This window comes from Channa argus, chromosome 10 (assembly GCF_033026475.1).
Source record: "Channa argus isolate prfri chromosome 10, Channa argus male v1.0, whole genome shotgun sequence".
Taxonomy (NCBI): Eukaryota; Metazoa; Chordata; class Actinopteri; order Anabantiformes; family Channidae; genus Channa; species Channa argus.
Genome location: NC_090206.1, coordinates 146,309 through 161,707, shown reverse-complemented (window position 1 = coordinate 161,707; position 15,399 = coordinate 146,309). Strand labels below are relative to the sequence as shown.

The window sequence follows — 15,399 nt, the reverse complement described above, 5'->3', positions numbered from 1 at the left end:
ATTTTTTTTTTATTAATTTATTAAGGTGGTGCAAACTTTTACACTAATATAATTTTCAGTACATTTTATTTTTTGTATACACTCCGTTAACATTTTTGTTACTTCTGATGATGAAAGAACTGTGCTGACTGTGCAACGTTAATATATTGGGTGTAGGGATAAGTATGCATTCCATTCCAACCTTAACCCTAAACCTATCACTATACCAATATACATTCAGCTAATACAAATGCTCTTTAATCATCAGAAGTAACAACTTAGCCAAGGAGTGTATATAGAAAAAATGTATAGTAAACGGTCTGCACTTATATAGCGCTTTTCTACCTATTTGCAATTCTTATTCTTATTTACCCATTCACAATCACACATAGAGGGTAGCTGCTATGCAGCTTGCCAACACTCACCGAGAGAAACTAAGTTGGGGATCAGTGACACTTTGACATGTGACCTTTATATAAAAATAAACTAGTTTAATCTAACAGTCCTGCACTAAATCTTCATTTGTGAACGTAATGATGTTTAGGTATTGTTTAACATGTTTTTAAGCAGTGTGGATTTAACTATATGCGTATTGTTGTAGATGTAGTTTGTGATGATGAACTGAATTGCATTATTCTGACTTTTATTTTGTCAAACCCAAACTAAAATTCAGTAATATCATTGAGGTAACGCTAAATAACAGAAACAAATATCTGTAAAATTAATATATTTTTGCTGGAATACAGGTTCATTTTGGGGAAAAGCTGCAGGAATCAACTAACACAGAGATTGAAAATTTTAATTCTAAATGTCACAGAGAAGTGCTTTCTTGTTGCTAGGAAACATACAGTAAAGCTTTATCTTTATAGTTATAACTGTATTACAGAACTTTCTAATTATAGTACCTGTAGAATAAATACTGCATACAATAACAATAATAAAATTATTGCGTAACTGTACAGTGAAGATTATTTTGTTATAATAACTATTTCAGTTTCTTTACAGTAACGTTACTGTTATATTTAGATAAACAACCCCTTCATACTTCTGGAATGTTCTATCAGCTGTGTGTGTGTGTGTGTGTGTGTGTGTGTGTCCCACATCCAGCCTTAGTGTTTTAACTGGGTCACACCAGAAGACAGCCGCAGTACTACAACACTGGCTAAGAGAGCTTGTGCAGACACACACAGAGACAGGAAGCTGATTGTGTAGAATGTGTACATTTGTACATGTGTGTGGGGGGGATGTGCAAGTGATAGCAACAAAGAGCAACTGGGGATACATTGTCATGGCAACCATTTCAGCAGCCCACCCACTAACTTTTATGTTGTTGGCATTACACAGTGAGGGAGGTATTAAAAAAACAGTGGAGTGTGAGGCAGTATGTGATTGGTCACACCCCCTTGTCTTTGTGTGGTGCAAGGGATTGTGGGTATCCTTTGACTGAATGCTCGTTTGTGTTTCAGTGAGAAAACAGTGGGCTCTGTGGGGGGGAGGGGCATTTTGTATCTGTGTGTGAGAGAGAGAGAGCGCCAGATAGAATGATGAACTAGCATGAGAGCAGCACTGCCATTAGAAGCTACACTGAATGGCTCTTAACTGGATTTTTCCTAAAGGATTGCATTAGTATCAACCAAGGTATGAAACCATAAATCTGCCTATCTGTGTTTCATTAGCTAGCCTCTTAGCAGTAACAGCTAGTTAGCATTAGCTCTACTAAGGGACAAATGTTGGATATATGATCTATACATACTACAGCAGAGAAATAAGTTTTATAGACAGCAAGATAGAGGGATTGGATTAAGAGAAAAATGAAAGATAAGCGAAGGTGGGAGGGATTGTATGACAAAAGGAGGGGGTGTGGTTTAGTGCTGTGGACAAAGGAGGCTGGCTGATTGTTTACTACCACTGCAGTAAGAGATACATGGGTGATCAATGATTTTATCATTCTCTCTTTTTTTGTCTCTCACCACTGTGCTTTAAACAGCTGGACCGCGTTTACTCCTGTTCTCTGCAACACAGTCCACAGAATACAAGCACTTTCCTATCTCTCGTCTTTCTTTCCTGAACAGCTCTGTCTGGTACTTCCACTGTAAAACCCCCACTCTTTTTCTCTTTCTCAGTGTATAGTTGTAATGGAGTGAGCAGGGCTGTAAGCTAAAGGCTGCTGCTGCTGAAAAATGTCTCTTCCCCTTACCTTCAGGTCAGTGATTTATTGCCAGGACTTAACAGAAATGCTAATTCAGAATATGAAAACCAATAAGTGTTGATGCTTTCATGGTATACTGATACTATGTGTATGCCCTGTCTGAATGTTGGTTAGCTGTGACTTGAGTCAGTCTATTCATTACCTCACCATGAAGACTATGAATCAACCAGTAGTAGGTAAGAGGAAAGGCATGATTTAAAAATTTGTTAAACCACAACTACAGCGAAAAAGTATGGCTTTATCAGTAAGACGGAGTAGTAGTTACAGCCGATGAAAATAACACCAGTAGATGTACTACAAAAAGTGATCCTGATTCTCATTGGCCCTTTTTTGCTTTTTACTTTTATTTTTTAATATTTAATCACTTATCTACTGCTTATTTTAATATGAAAAAGAGACACTTTGTTTCCGTGTAAGAACAGTTTTATAATATCCTGAAAATGTTCTCCCATGTAACATTCTCTTTTCACGAAATGTATAGCACACAAGCAATAGTCTGTGATACAGTGGCCTATGCAATGTTCAATAGTGGATAAAAACACATGTAGTGTTGGTGTGTATGTTAGTAAATGTTTGGGTCAATAGGACTAGGTCTGCACCAGTCTGGCTAGACTGGAGCACATCTGTTCCTGTCTTGGTGAGTTGGGCCAGGTCTGTATCAGTTTGGGTTGGCTGTACCAGATCTAATCAGTATGGGTAGAACAAAGAGTTGCAAATTTAAAACAATTTTCTTAACTGATTGTCGGACAAATTAACAATCATTAACTAGTTATTTAGCAATATATGAAATAATGACAAAAGTCTTTCCAAGGCACTTTTCATAATAAAGTAAAGACTATAAAGATATACGGAGAAATCCTAACAAATCCCCCTTGAGCAAGCTTTAGGCAACAGTGGAGAGGAAAAATTCCCTTTAACAGAAAAAATCTCCAGCAGAACCAGGCTCAGGGTGGGTGGCCATCCACCTTGACTGGTTGCGGTTAGTGGAAAGTGGAGAGAGTAAAGAAAAGAGAGATGACACAAAGTAAATGTAATACAGGGGTGACAAATAAATGTAGGGCTAGAGGAGAGAGGTATAAGAGGAGGAAAGGAGCAAGTAGTCCTGCTTTCTGAGATTGAAGTTTATTGGGATGATATGGCACTATGAGGTATTTTAGGTAAGCTTGACCATTTAGAGCTTTATATGTAGGACACAGAATTTTTAATTCTATTCTAGATTTTATGGGAAACTTATGTAGACAAGCTAGTGAAGGCGAAATATGATCTCTCTTACTAATTCCAGTCAGCACTCTTGCTGCAGCATGTTGAATTAATTGTAAGTCTTTGAGGGAGTTACTGTGACATTCCAAAAGTAGGGAATGGACTACATGGACTAGTTTTTAAACATCACTTTGAGACAGGATACTCCAAATTCTGGCAATGTTCTGTAGGTGAAAGAAGGTTGTTCTCAACGAAGGTTGAGATTTGTTTTGTATGTGAGGTAAAGGACAAATCCTGGCCAAAAATAACTCCTGTAGTAATACTGGAGGCCAGAGTTATGCCATCTAGAGTAACAATATGGTTGGATAGGATATTTTTGAGATTTTAATGCCCAAATACTATGACTTCAGCTTTGTCTCCATTTATAAGTAGGAAATTGTGGAACATCCAGGCCTTTATGTTTTGTTGGCATGCTTGAAGCTGGATTATTTTTTTTTCATCTGTTTGCATAAATAGATATAGCTGGATATCATCAGAATAGCAATGGAAAGTGTTTTCTAATAATGTTGCCTAAAGGAGACATAAAGGATATAAAGTAAAAAGTATTGGTCCTAACACAGAGCCTTGTGGAACGCCATGCCTTATTTTTGTATGTGTGGAAGATTCCTCATTAACATGAACAAAGTGGAATATATATGATAGATAAGATTTAAACCATCGTATCTCAGTTCCTCACAATTTTATGTTCCAGTCTCTTTAATACAATGTTGTTATCAATGGTTTTGAATGCATCTCTAAGATCCAAAAGAACAAGTATAGAGACGAGCCCATTATCTGAAGCCAAGAGAAGATTGTTGGTGAGTTTTACCAGTGCTGCTTCTGTATGATGAGCTGTAAATCCTGACTGAAAGTCTTCAAACAAATTATTCCTGTATATGTGGTCACATAATTGCTTTGCAACTACTTTTTCAAGGATTTTTGAATTAAAGGGGAGATTGGATTTTGATTTATAATTGGCTAAAACACCTGGTTCAAGACAGGGTTTCTTAAGTAGCAGTTCTCTTTCCCAATGACACACTGAGTACTCTCCTAACCGTCTCCCTGATCACATTAGCTGTAGTTGTCCAGTCATCTGAAAGCACCTCCTGACCACCCTAAACCTGTCTCAACTCCTTCCTGAAAAATACAAAATAGTCTTTTTTTTTTCAACTTCCACTATTTTGTCCTCTTCTCTGCTTTAGTCCTTTTCATCTTCCTCACCACCGGCCATTTTACACACTACCATCCTGTGTTGTCTGACTACACTTTCCCCTAACAATACTTTGGAACATTTGCAACACTGATCTCTTTCAGATTACAACATCAACAGAATGTGTAGTCCACTGAGCACTTCTACTTCTGTACTTATTAGAAAGTATTTGCTATATTCATTTCCATCCTTTTAGGAACGTCTACAACAATCTGTCCTTCTGCATTCCTGTCCTGAAGACCAAACCTGCGCATCACATTCTCATTACCTCTGTTCCATTCACAAACATGTCCATTAAAATCTCCACCAATCACCACTCTCACCTCTTGGGATGTTCTGCATCACTTCATCTAACTCATTCCAGAATTTCACCTCCTCTTCTAACTCACTACTAACAACATTGAACATCACACCTTCAATTTCCAGCTTCAGACTCATCAACCTGTCTGATACTCTATTCACCTCTAGAACATTCCTCACAAACTAATTTTTCAGGGTAACTCCTACTCCATTTCTCTTCCCATCCACACCATGGTAAAATAACTTGAACCCTGCTCCTGATCTTTGAGCCTTGCTACCTTTCCACCTGGACTCTTGGACACAGTATATCTACCTTCCTTCTCTGCATTATGTCACCCAACTCTCTAGCCTTTCCTGTTACAATCCCAACTTTCAAAATCCTTTCTGTCAGTCCTACACTCTTGGCTTTTATTTTTTCTCTTTGCCTATTAACATGCCTTCCTCATCTCCTTCTTTGACAAACAGTAGCCGAATTTCCACCGGTGCTTCCATTTGTTAACTTTGGGGGTGATCGATCCGGTATGGTAGTCAGATTCAGTATGAAAGTCATGATCGCATGGTTGATGCCCTCAGATGCCCTTCCTGACAGAAGCACATGCATTTATATTTTATATCCAGACTTAGGTCTGGCACATGAAGACACTGGATTGTGGTCCCATGTGGTAGCAATATTTTCTATTGTTTTTTTTTTTTTTTATCATTAGTGAACACTGGCGTAATGACAACAGCAATATAAAACACAGCTTTCAAAACTGAGTCATTCATGAAGGAGGATTTACTTCATGACTGTTCTATTAGACCGACTTAGTTTAAGCCTGATAAGCATCTCAGTGGAAGTTTAGTCATCCATATCATATAACAGCAATATCACCACATAGACTCAATAATAACACTTTTAATTAAATGGAAACTGGGAGACGTTTAAGAATGACCATTAAATTAGTCACTGTCTGCCTCTCTTTCTGCTGCTTATGGGGACTCTGCTTATAGCTACAAGGTCCTATCTGGTTTGGAGTGTGCAGGCTGTTGTATCAATGTCTATCAGAACTGGTGGCACATTAGGTTGAGCTGTTGGCTCATTACTGGGACACACACAGCTTTGAATCCCAGCAGGTGTGGACCCACCCATCCGCCAAGAGCAACCTTGGTGCTGGTCCCGAGCTCAGATAAAATGGTAGGGTTGTGGCAGCAAGGGCATCTGGCGTAAAAACTCATGCTAAATCAATGTGTGGAACACATTCCTTTGTGGCGACCCCTGAAAAGACTAGTTGAAAGCCGTTGATCTTATTTGCTAATCATAGTAGTGGTTTGAAGATATAATACCCTTGAAATGAGAAGACAAATATTTATATTTGCATGCTCTATTTCACATTTTACAATAAGATGCACAAATTGTGATGTAATTTTCTGTTGTCCCAAAAATTGTTCCCGGCCCCCAGGTGCTATTTTTACTGCCCCCCGACAATGGGACACCTTTAGTTTCGAGCTTTGGGTTTATGACAAGACAACAAAGGTTGCACCTGCACCACTATGCTGGTGGAACTTCCCGTTGGAGCATGGGAAACGGTGGCAACTTGCACACAGAAAGGGACCTTGTATGTAATATGGGACTGCCATTTATACCATCACTCTGACAGACTAATACAGTAAGTGGCCCAAAATGGTTTTTGTATCCACTGTTACAACGGAGGTGATATTTCTCTTTTTACCTCTAGTGCTGAGTTGTGAAGGATGCAGAAAGAGTGTTTGCAGAATTATTTTTCTACACTCATCTGACAAAAGGAGCCACTCCATTTATAAAAAGAATAAGATGTACACAAAGCTCAACAAATCAAGGAATACATTGAAAAATTTACACAACTGAAGACGAGCATGTACACACTGTGCCATTATGGTTCCAGGGTTGTTACTTAGCATATATAAACCACTGTGGTCTCAGCTGACTGTCGTAGTTTGGGTATCAATCTTGGAAAGTGACAATTCCCATTAACTTTAATTTATGTACAGTTGTTTAAACTATGGAAACTGCATTTGTTTGGAAATGGATCCAATTGATATCTTGATGTCTATCATGTCTTTTTTAGATCTGCAAAGAACTCTTTGGAGTTTCCCATTGTGCCGTGGGTTGGTGCTTCCATTACAATAGTTTAGCACAGAGAAACCGAAAGTTTTGTAGTACTCTAAATTGTTTTTTAGGCTCTCTGTCTTTTACGCATTTTCACTCGGGACTTGGGACGCAGAAAGGGTGGACTGTGGATTTTTTTCCTTCAAGACCACAACTGTGGCTAGATCACTAAATTTCCTTTGAATGCAGCCAATTACTTAACTTTTTCTGATTAGAAATAATCACCCTCCCTGCTCCCCTTCACTTCTTGGAAGAGATAGTCAAAGATATTTTCTCAATATTAGCTATACATATTAGCAAACTGTGTTTACATCTTATGTATCTAGAGTTAGGGTTCAGAGGACATGGTTACATTGATTTTATCTTTTTAGTGTTTGTATATTTGCTCATAGAAAACAAAGGCAAATTTCCATATACTCTCTACTGAGCCATCCAAGGTGTACTCCCAGTGGCAGAGAGCAGACCCACCAAAGCTGGAGACTAAAGAATACTGGAAAAGCATATGGGAGAAGGAGGTATCACATCACAACAATGCAGACTGGCTGGTCAACTTGAGAGCAGACTTTCCTGAACAAGATCTAGTACCCATCACAATGACAGACATCCAAGAGAGGTTCTTAAGTATGAATAGCTGGACAGCACCAGGCCCTGACAGGGTCCATATTTACTCGGTAAAGAAACTAACGAGTTAGAGGTTTTGCTGGGCCACTATAGGACATTCACAGGGTTGTCCTTAAGCCACTCCTGTGTCGTCTTGACTGTGTGCTTATGATTGTTGTCATGTTGGTAGGTAAACCTTTGGCCGAGTCTGAGGTCCTTGGCACTGTGGAAAGGCTTTCATTGAGGATATCTCTGTACTTTACTCCATCCAGCTTTTCCTCGAACCTGACCAGTCTCCCAGTCCTTGCTGCCCCCACAGCATGATGCCACCACCACAAAGCTTTACTTTTGGAATTGGACAGGTGATGAGAAATGCATGATTTACTCTAGACATAATGTTTAGAATTGAGGAAAGACGGGTCAATCTTGGTTTCATAATGCCATCCTCAAAGTCTAAGAGTCCTTCGGGTGCTTTGTTGCAAGCACCAAGCAGGCTTTCATGTTTTTGCACTGAGGAGAGGCTTCTCTTCTCGTCTAGCTACTCTGCCATGTAGCTAAATCAGTGGTTGGGTGACGTTAAAGGTCACGGTCTGATGAAACCAACAGAACCGCATTATCGGCAAAAAGCAGATAATTACTTCTGAGGTCCTCAAACCAGACAATCTTTTTCCCCCTGGCTTTGCCTTTAAAATTCTTTCCATGAAAATGACGAATAGGATCGGTGACAACACCAACTGGGAAGGTGTTTGACTTCTTACTGAGAATGTGGAGACAACTCTTACCCGTACTCGTAACAGTGGTATGGCATCCCATTCTTCATATGCAGGAGAAATTTCTGATGTGGGGAGTTAAGATGTGGGTGGATTTGGGCACTGTGCAGCAGGTTGACTGCAGTAGGGAAGAAACTGTTCTTGTGACCTAAAGTCCTGGTCTTGATGGACTGGAGCATCTCGTCAGAGGGTAGGGGCTGAAACAGATTGTGTCCTGGATGAAAGGGGTCGGCTGCAATCCTGGCTGCCCTGCTGATAAACTTCTCAGTTGAGTGGATGATGTGCAACAGCTTGGCATTGTCCCTGGCCATGGCTGCAGCAAACCAGACTGTGATGGAGGATCTGAGAATGGATTAGATGATGGCAGTGTAGACATTCACCAACATCATCACATGGAGGTAAAACTTCTTCAGCTGCCACAAGAAGTACAGCCTCTGCTGTCTTCTTGTTGAGGGAGCTGATATTCTGCTCCCACTTGAGTTCTTGGGTGATCGTGGTGCTCGGGAAGTGGAAGGACTTGACAACGGACGACAGGGAGGAGGGAGGCTGGGCCTTTCCTGAAATCCACTATCATCTCCACTATCTTGAGAGTGTTGATCTCGAGGCTGTTCATGCTGCATCACGACAGCAGACAGTCCATCTCACTCCTGTGGGCCAACTCGTCTCCATCCGAGATGAGGCCGATGAGGGTGGTGTCATCTGCGAACTTCAGAAGTTTGAAATACTGGTGACCAGATGTGCAGCTGTTTGTATACAGGGAGAATAACAGGAGAAAGAACAAAGCACTGCATCCAGTGCTGATGGTCATTGAGTCAGAGATGTATTCCCCAGCCTCACAAACTGCCGTCTGTCTGTTAGGAAGTCAGTAATCCATGGTGTCAGCTACGTTCAGCTGGGATAGCTTGTCTTGGAGCAGTGCTGGAACAATTGTATTAAAGGTCACAAACAGTATCCTGGCGTAGGTTCCTGGGGAGTCCAAATGGTGGAGGATGAAGTAAAAGGCCATGTTTACAGCGTTTACAGATCTGTTGGCATTGTAGGCACACTTCAGGGGGTCCAGAAGGTCTTCTGTTATGCCCTTGAGGTGGGACGAGATAAGGTGCTCAAAAGACTTCCATGACCATAGAAGTCAGGGAAGCTGTGTTTACCATGTAAATAAACAATTAACATTAAGGGTCAGGGAAACTCGATTTTTCATGGAGAACACTTGACTTCTCTGCCATATATATGGTAAAGTTTCCTATTGGCTTTCTTCAACAAGAATGTGCATAACAAAAAAGGCTGCAGACAAGATTGTGCAGCTGAGCGAAAGGCCGAATAAGGGAGAGATTTAATGGGGTGATGCCATCTTCCCTTTAGGATGAAGTCTGCCCAAAGTCTGACATAAAATGTACCCAACACAAACTGGCTGGTAGAAATCAAAAAGCAGCATTTTCTGACAACACACTGTTAAGATCTGTGCACCAGGCTTAAAAAAATAAGTCAGTAGTAGAGAAATCACATTAATCTACATGTATAAGTGATTTTTCAGCAACCAAAGTGAAACTCTAAATGGAAGAGAGATCATTAACCGGACGCTGCCATATCATTTTTAAATCTACGTCCACACGAGAGACAGCCACTAAGTTCAGGCTGTGAAACCCTTTAATTTCAGACACATTTAAATTTTAACTATTAATACTTAAAATAAAATTCCATGGCAAAATCTAAATTAATGCTGTCACAATATGTGAAATTTTTTATTTTTTTTATTATTATTTTTTTATCCTTTCGGCTTATCCCGTGAGTTCATGGTCGCCACAGCGGATCATTGTCCGCATGTTGATTTGGCACAGTTTTTTTTTAACGCCGGATGCCCTTCCTGACGCAACCCTCCCCAATTTCTACCGGGCTTGGACTGGCACTGCATAGCTGGGGAGGGGAATGAGCTGTTAGGGGTTCAGTGTCTTGCCCAGAGACACTTCGACATATAGCCCGGGCCGGGGATCGAACCAATGACCCTGTGGTCCGTGGATGACTGTCTTTACATACTAAAAGACAAAACTTGGTTACTTTGCAAAGTATACATCCCAAATCAGGCAACTGGAGAAGAGGGGCTGCTGATAGATAGCTGAGAAGTGCATAAAACTCAGCTGTTATGCCTTATACCCAGCTAAAAGTCTGTAAGGCTTCTGAATCACTCTGTCTGTAGTTGGTATTACTCAACCTCCTGCCCCAGCTGTGGCTCCAAGCCAGGCTGCAGGAAAAGTCAGCTAGTGTGTAAGCTATTTCATCATTATTATGCTCGTAATAAAAACGAAAGTTATACAATTGTAATTTGTAAGGTAAAAAAATTTAAATAGGTATAAGCAAGATGTATGGCAGGTGAAAAACACCCAATTAATAACTGTGCAATAATCATGAACAAAGCTGTACAATGTCTGTAATGTCCAAAATGGATAATGTGACAGCTGTGACGAGCAATCTTAAACATCAGTCAAACCAAACTGAAAAATCTGAAAGTATAGCTAAAGAAGGTGGGTGTGAAAAAGCCCTTAGGTGGTACTTTAGCTCAGAAAATAAAAAAAAAATGCAGTTTCATGACAAAACATTTTCATCACCAGCTGTTTCCTTTCATTTTTGCAATTACTTCTGTCAACACAAAATTGCAAAATTGTTCTCTTACTGGATACACCTTGAGGACTGACAAGTAGGACAGCCAACAAATAAAAAATAAACATTATACTCTTTATGGCATCAGGCAGTATACACTGTCGGAAAGCAAGAAAAAAAAGCATATCACACTTTGTGTGGATATACCTCTGCTGCCATCTCTTTAGTCACGGTTATAACAGCTTTTCTACATTGTTTCTTTCTTCCCTTACACACAGTGCCAAGCCAGTGTTTTCAGTATTGATGGGTGGATGATGGTTCATGCAGTGTACAGCACAATTTCCTATTTGTGCTGAAATAGTGTTGACACTGTGTTGGTGTATCGCGACACTGTGTTGGTGTATTAGCGACATCTGCTGGATTACAAAAAAACATTGCAGGCAACGTGGATAAAGCATGTGGAAGATGAACTAGGTTCATCCCTTCTGACATCTGGATGAATGCTCCTGTTCACATAAACAGTTGATAAAACATTGCTAACTAAATAAAAGAGAAGTGTATATATTCCAAATAGCTTGACTATAACTAAAATAATATGCTTGTGAAAGTGGGAGTTCTCGTGTACTTATGTTAGGGGGAAAAGGCAGGGTTTACACACGTTTATTAAGAAAGAGAAGCTTTTGTAGCATGTTGGGCCCAAGGCGATTTCTTTGTACTGGTTCTCCTGCTTTGGAAAAACTCTTACATGGGTACAGATGAGGCATTAGAACAGAAAATGTTTAAAGCAAGTTTGTAGAGGTGCCTTGATGAAGTGAAACTGTGGAGTGGAGCTGACATTTTATCTGCCAATAAAATGTCTGTTAACTCATGTAAAAAAAACAACAACAAATAAATAAATGTGCTGAAGAGCCTTTCAGAAAGGAATTTGAACATAATGGACTGAGTAAAAATGGAAACGGGAAAGGAAAACATTAATATTATTTTGCATTATAAAATTAAAAGGATTACAGAGTTGAGAATTTTTTTTTAAGATTTCATAAATGTCAGTGGATAATGATAAAACAAAAACTAATAAAACAGCACCAAACAAAGTCTCCTCACCTTTTAGCATGAATACAGTAAAAAGTGGCGCTTCCAAAACACAATACAATTTGGCCCTTCACTTCCTTATAACACAGCTGTATCAGTCACATGACTTTTCTCAAAGTTATACACATTAATATGGGGTTTTGCTCTTTGTTCTTGAGATACACGCACCAATGCTTTTTTAATCTTTGACCCATCACTAGTTTTCGGGTTTACACACTAAGTTGGAAAAACTGTCTTCTGAAGAGATTATTTTTAGTCTATTGACAAACCAGAGAGAATAAACTAATAAAACCTCAGTAGTGTGGATTTTCTATTGTCTGATGATGTATTACCAATTGATATGAACAGGTGGTGTGCCTTCATTTTTCACTGGACTTGACTTCAGATGTTGGGCCTATGTAGCAGGAGAGGGTTTACTAGCTCAAATTGAGTGAATGGCTGTGTGCATCTTATCAGTCACATTGCTGACATAATGACAGACAAAAAACACATTTACACCTTTGACCATATTGGATTTGCCACTTCATCTAACTTGCATGTTTTGGATTGACTAAAACTAATCTCAGTGGTAACCCACCCTGACGGATGGAGAAAAAAACTGCTGAACAGAACCTCAGACCAAGTCTATTGCTCAAACTCAAGCTAAAAGTGTAGGCATTTAAAGTTTTTCACTTTAGTAGGCTTGCAATACCCTACTGTTGCGTCAGGAAAGCAGTGTGTTTTAACCGTGAACCAGGCTGATGTGGCAAAGTCGCTTTCTCATTTTCAATCTACAGTACTGAATTCTTCTGTCTATGGATAAATAAACAGCTGCTTGGCGAAAACTCTTTTAAATCTGATAGTTGCTGTCTTATGGTGACTTTGAGCCGCCAACTTGAAATTGTCTATGTAGAAAAACTCTAGACAGGGAATAAGATAAGGGCAGGATATGGAATGACATACAAAAGATACTTGGGTAGATTTCCAGGACAGCTATACAGTTTGAGGTATATCAGAGACATGAAACTGCATGAAATGTTCATAGGGTCTTACACGTTCAAGTTGTAACAGATTTTATCAATCAAAGTGACTGTGTTCTTTTCACAGGTGATGTGTCACCCATCAGTATGTCCCCCATCAGCCAATCGCAGTTTATTCCCTTGGGAGAGGTATTGCTATTGGCTATCTCTGCAATGAACTCTGCCCATAAGCCTGTCACTCAGGAGGCCCTAATTGAACACCTGCAGACATGTTTTCCAGGTAACATCAGCTCACACCACCAGTAGCGAATACCATCCATCAACCTGTAGATTTTCAAGGAGTTTTTTTTTTATAATAAAGTGATTATACTATAGTGATTATAGTTTTTATTGCATTTTTACATTTTAATATAAACATGGGCTTTCTGTATCCTACGTTTAATGAAGACCTGCACACTGCATCAATTGTACATCTAATTCAAATATAGGTATTCCTCACAACTACAGTTTATTTTGTGTTTCTTTTGTTTTTGCTGTTAGAAGTATTGTCAGTGAGCCACCTAGCACCTAGTCACCCGCACTGTTTAAATGCTGCTGACACATCAATAATATAATAATAATGTGCCTCAAAACTAGTTAACATACACTCTTCATAAACATTTCATGGCAATTTTTACTCTTTCATATGTTGTGTTCACTTTACCTTTTGATTAGTTCCATTGTTGTCCTGTTGTACTTTTGCCTCACTTCTTAATCTGTATTTGGAAAAAAAATGGAAGTTTAAGACAATAGTGGGGAGAGGGTGAGGACATATGCATTGATAAAGACAATGGCTTATTTTACTTGTATAGAACAATACCCCTATTGTTTAGACCCTAACACAACAGGACATGCGAATTTACACATACATAAACTGAAACGATGACGGTGTGTAACAAACATCCAGTGTAGCTATAGTTATCCCCCTTTTAATCAGTTTGATAAAAAAAAATTCAGATGTTGATTTCTGATTCTGTCTGATGTCATTCTGTGATAAAGGATTAGGTTCTGTGACAAAAGGTGAGTTTGTGATTTAAGAAAACCCATTGATAATCTCCTGGCAGTAGAAATCCATATGATTTAACAGACTATATTACTCTTGATATACAGTAATTAAACCATGATAGAAGGCTACAGTAGTGATGAAGGGTAAAACTATTACTCTTCCAAGATTAAAAAGTAAAGATGGTCTTGTTGAAGAGAAATCAAGAGATAAAAGACAAGGCATCAACAATGGAATTATTTCCCTTAACTCTAAGAAGCAACAATGACTTCATGACTCTTTATGAATAAAATTGTAGCTATTAGAGAAGAATTCACCAGATATTCCCCCAAATATTACAGATAGATCTTTATGTACAACCGCCCTAGAATTATATATAAGGCCGTTAATCCGTCTAAGAGGGTAAGACATTGGCCTTTTTTTTAAACTTATAGGTAAGATAGCTGACCTCCAACTATTACCTCATCTAAACTAAACTAGCAGTCTAGTTGGAATAGGGTCCAACAGACCGGTTTGTTGGACCCTATTCCAACTAGACTGCTCAAGGAAGCTTTACCTTTAATAGAGGTGTTCTTATTAGATATCATCAATCTATCTTTAGAAACAGCTATTTACCACATTTACCTATGAGGTAGCTGTAATCAAACCACTACTTAAAAAAAACCCTGTCCTGTATTTTATTAGAGACTGGAACATGAAATTGGGATAAAATGAACTGCACTAGGTTTGTTTAAATCTTATCTATCTGATAGATTTCAATTTGTTCATGTTGAGGAATCCTCCAGGCACACAAAGGTTAGCTATGAAGTCCCACAAGGCTCTGTGTTAGGGCCAATACTTTTTACTTTATATATGTGTCCTTTATGCAACATTATTAGAAGAAACTCCATAAATTTGTTAAGACCCATCTATATTTAGCTATGGAACCAGATGCAAATAAAACAGTTAATCAAGCTACAAAGCATAGCTACAAAGCATGCCTACAAGACATAACAGCTTAGATATCCCACAATTTCTTACTTCTTCTAGGCCTAAAAATTTCAGAAATATGCTTTCCAACCATATTATTATTGAAGATGACATAACTCTGGCCTCAGGTACTATTGCAAGGAACCTTGAAGTTATTTTTGACCAGGATTGTCCTTTACCTCACATATAAAACAAATCTCTACAACAGACTTCTTCCACATACGGAAAATTGCCAAAATTAGGAGCATCCTGTCTCAAAGTGATGCTGAGAAGCTAGTCCATGCATTTGTTACTTCTAGGTTGGACTACTGTAATT

General features: G+C 39.0%; 1 protein-coding gene across 6 annotated transcripts in view; it reads left to right on the top strand.

Moving 5' to 3' along the window:
- LOC137133889 (storkhead-box protein 2-like) overlaps window positions 1-15,399 on the top strand; it is a 61,152-nt gene that overhangs the window by 15,948 nt on the left and 29,805 nt on the right. For 2 of the 6 annotated variants that reach the window (XM_067517981.1, XM_067517983.1), the window contains exon 2: window positions 13,200-13,352. The exons of 1 other annotated variant lie outside the window; for it this stretch is intronic. In XM_067517981.1, the coding sequence (XP_067374082.1) occupies window positions 13,200-13,352 (153 nt within the window). Of the gene's footprint in view, window positions 1-1,457; window positions 1,618-2,102; window positions 2,183-13,199; window positions 13,353-15,399 lie in introns of those variants that run through there. 3 more of the 6 variants (XM_067517985.1, XM_067517984.1, XM_067517986.1) reach the window with 3 other exon arrangements.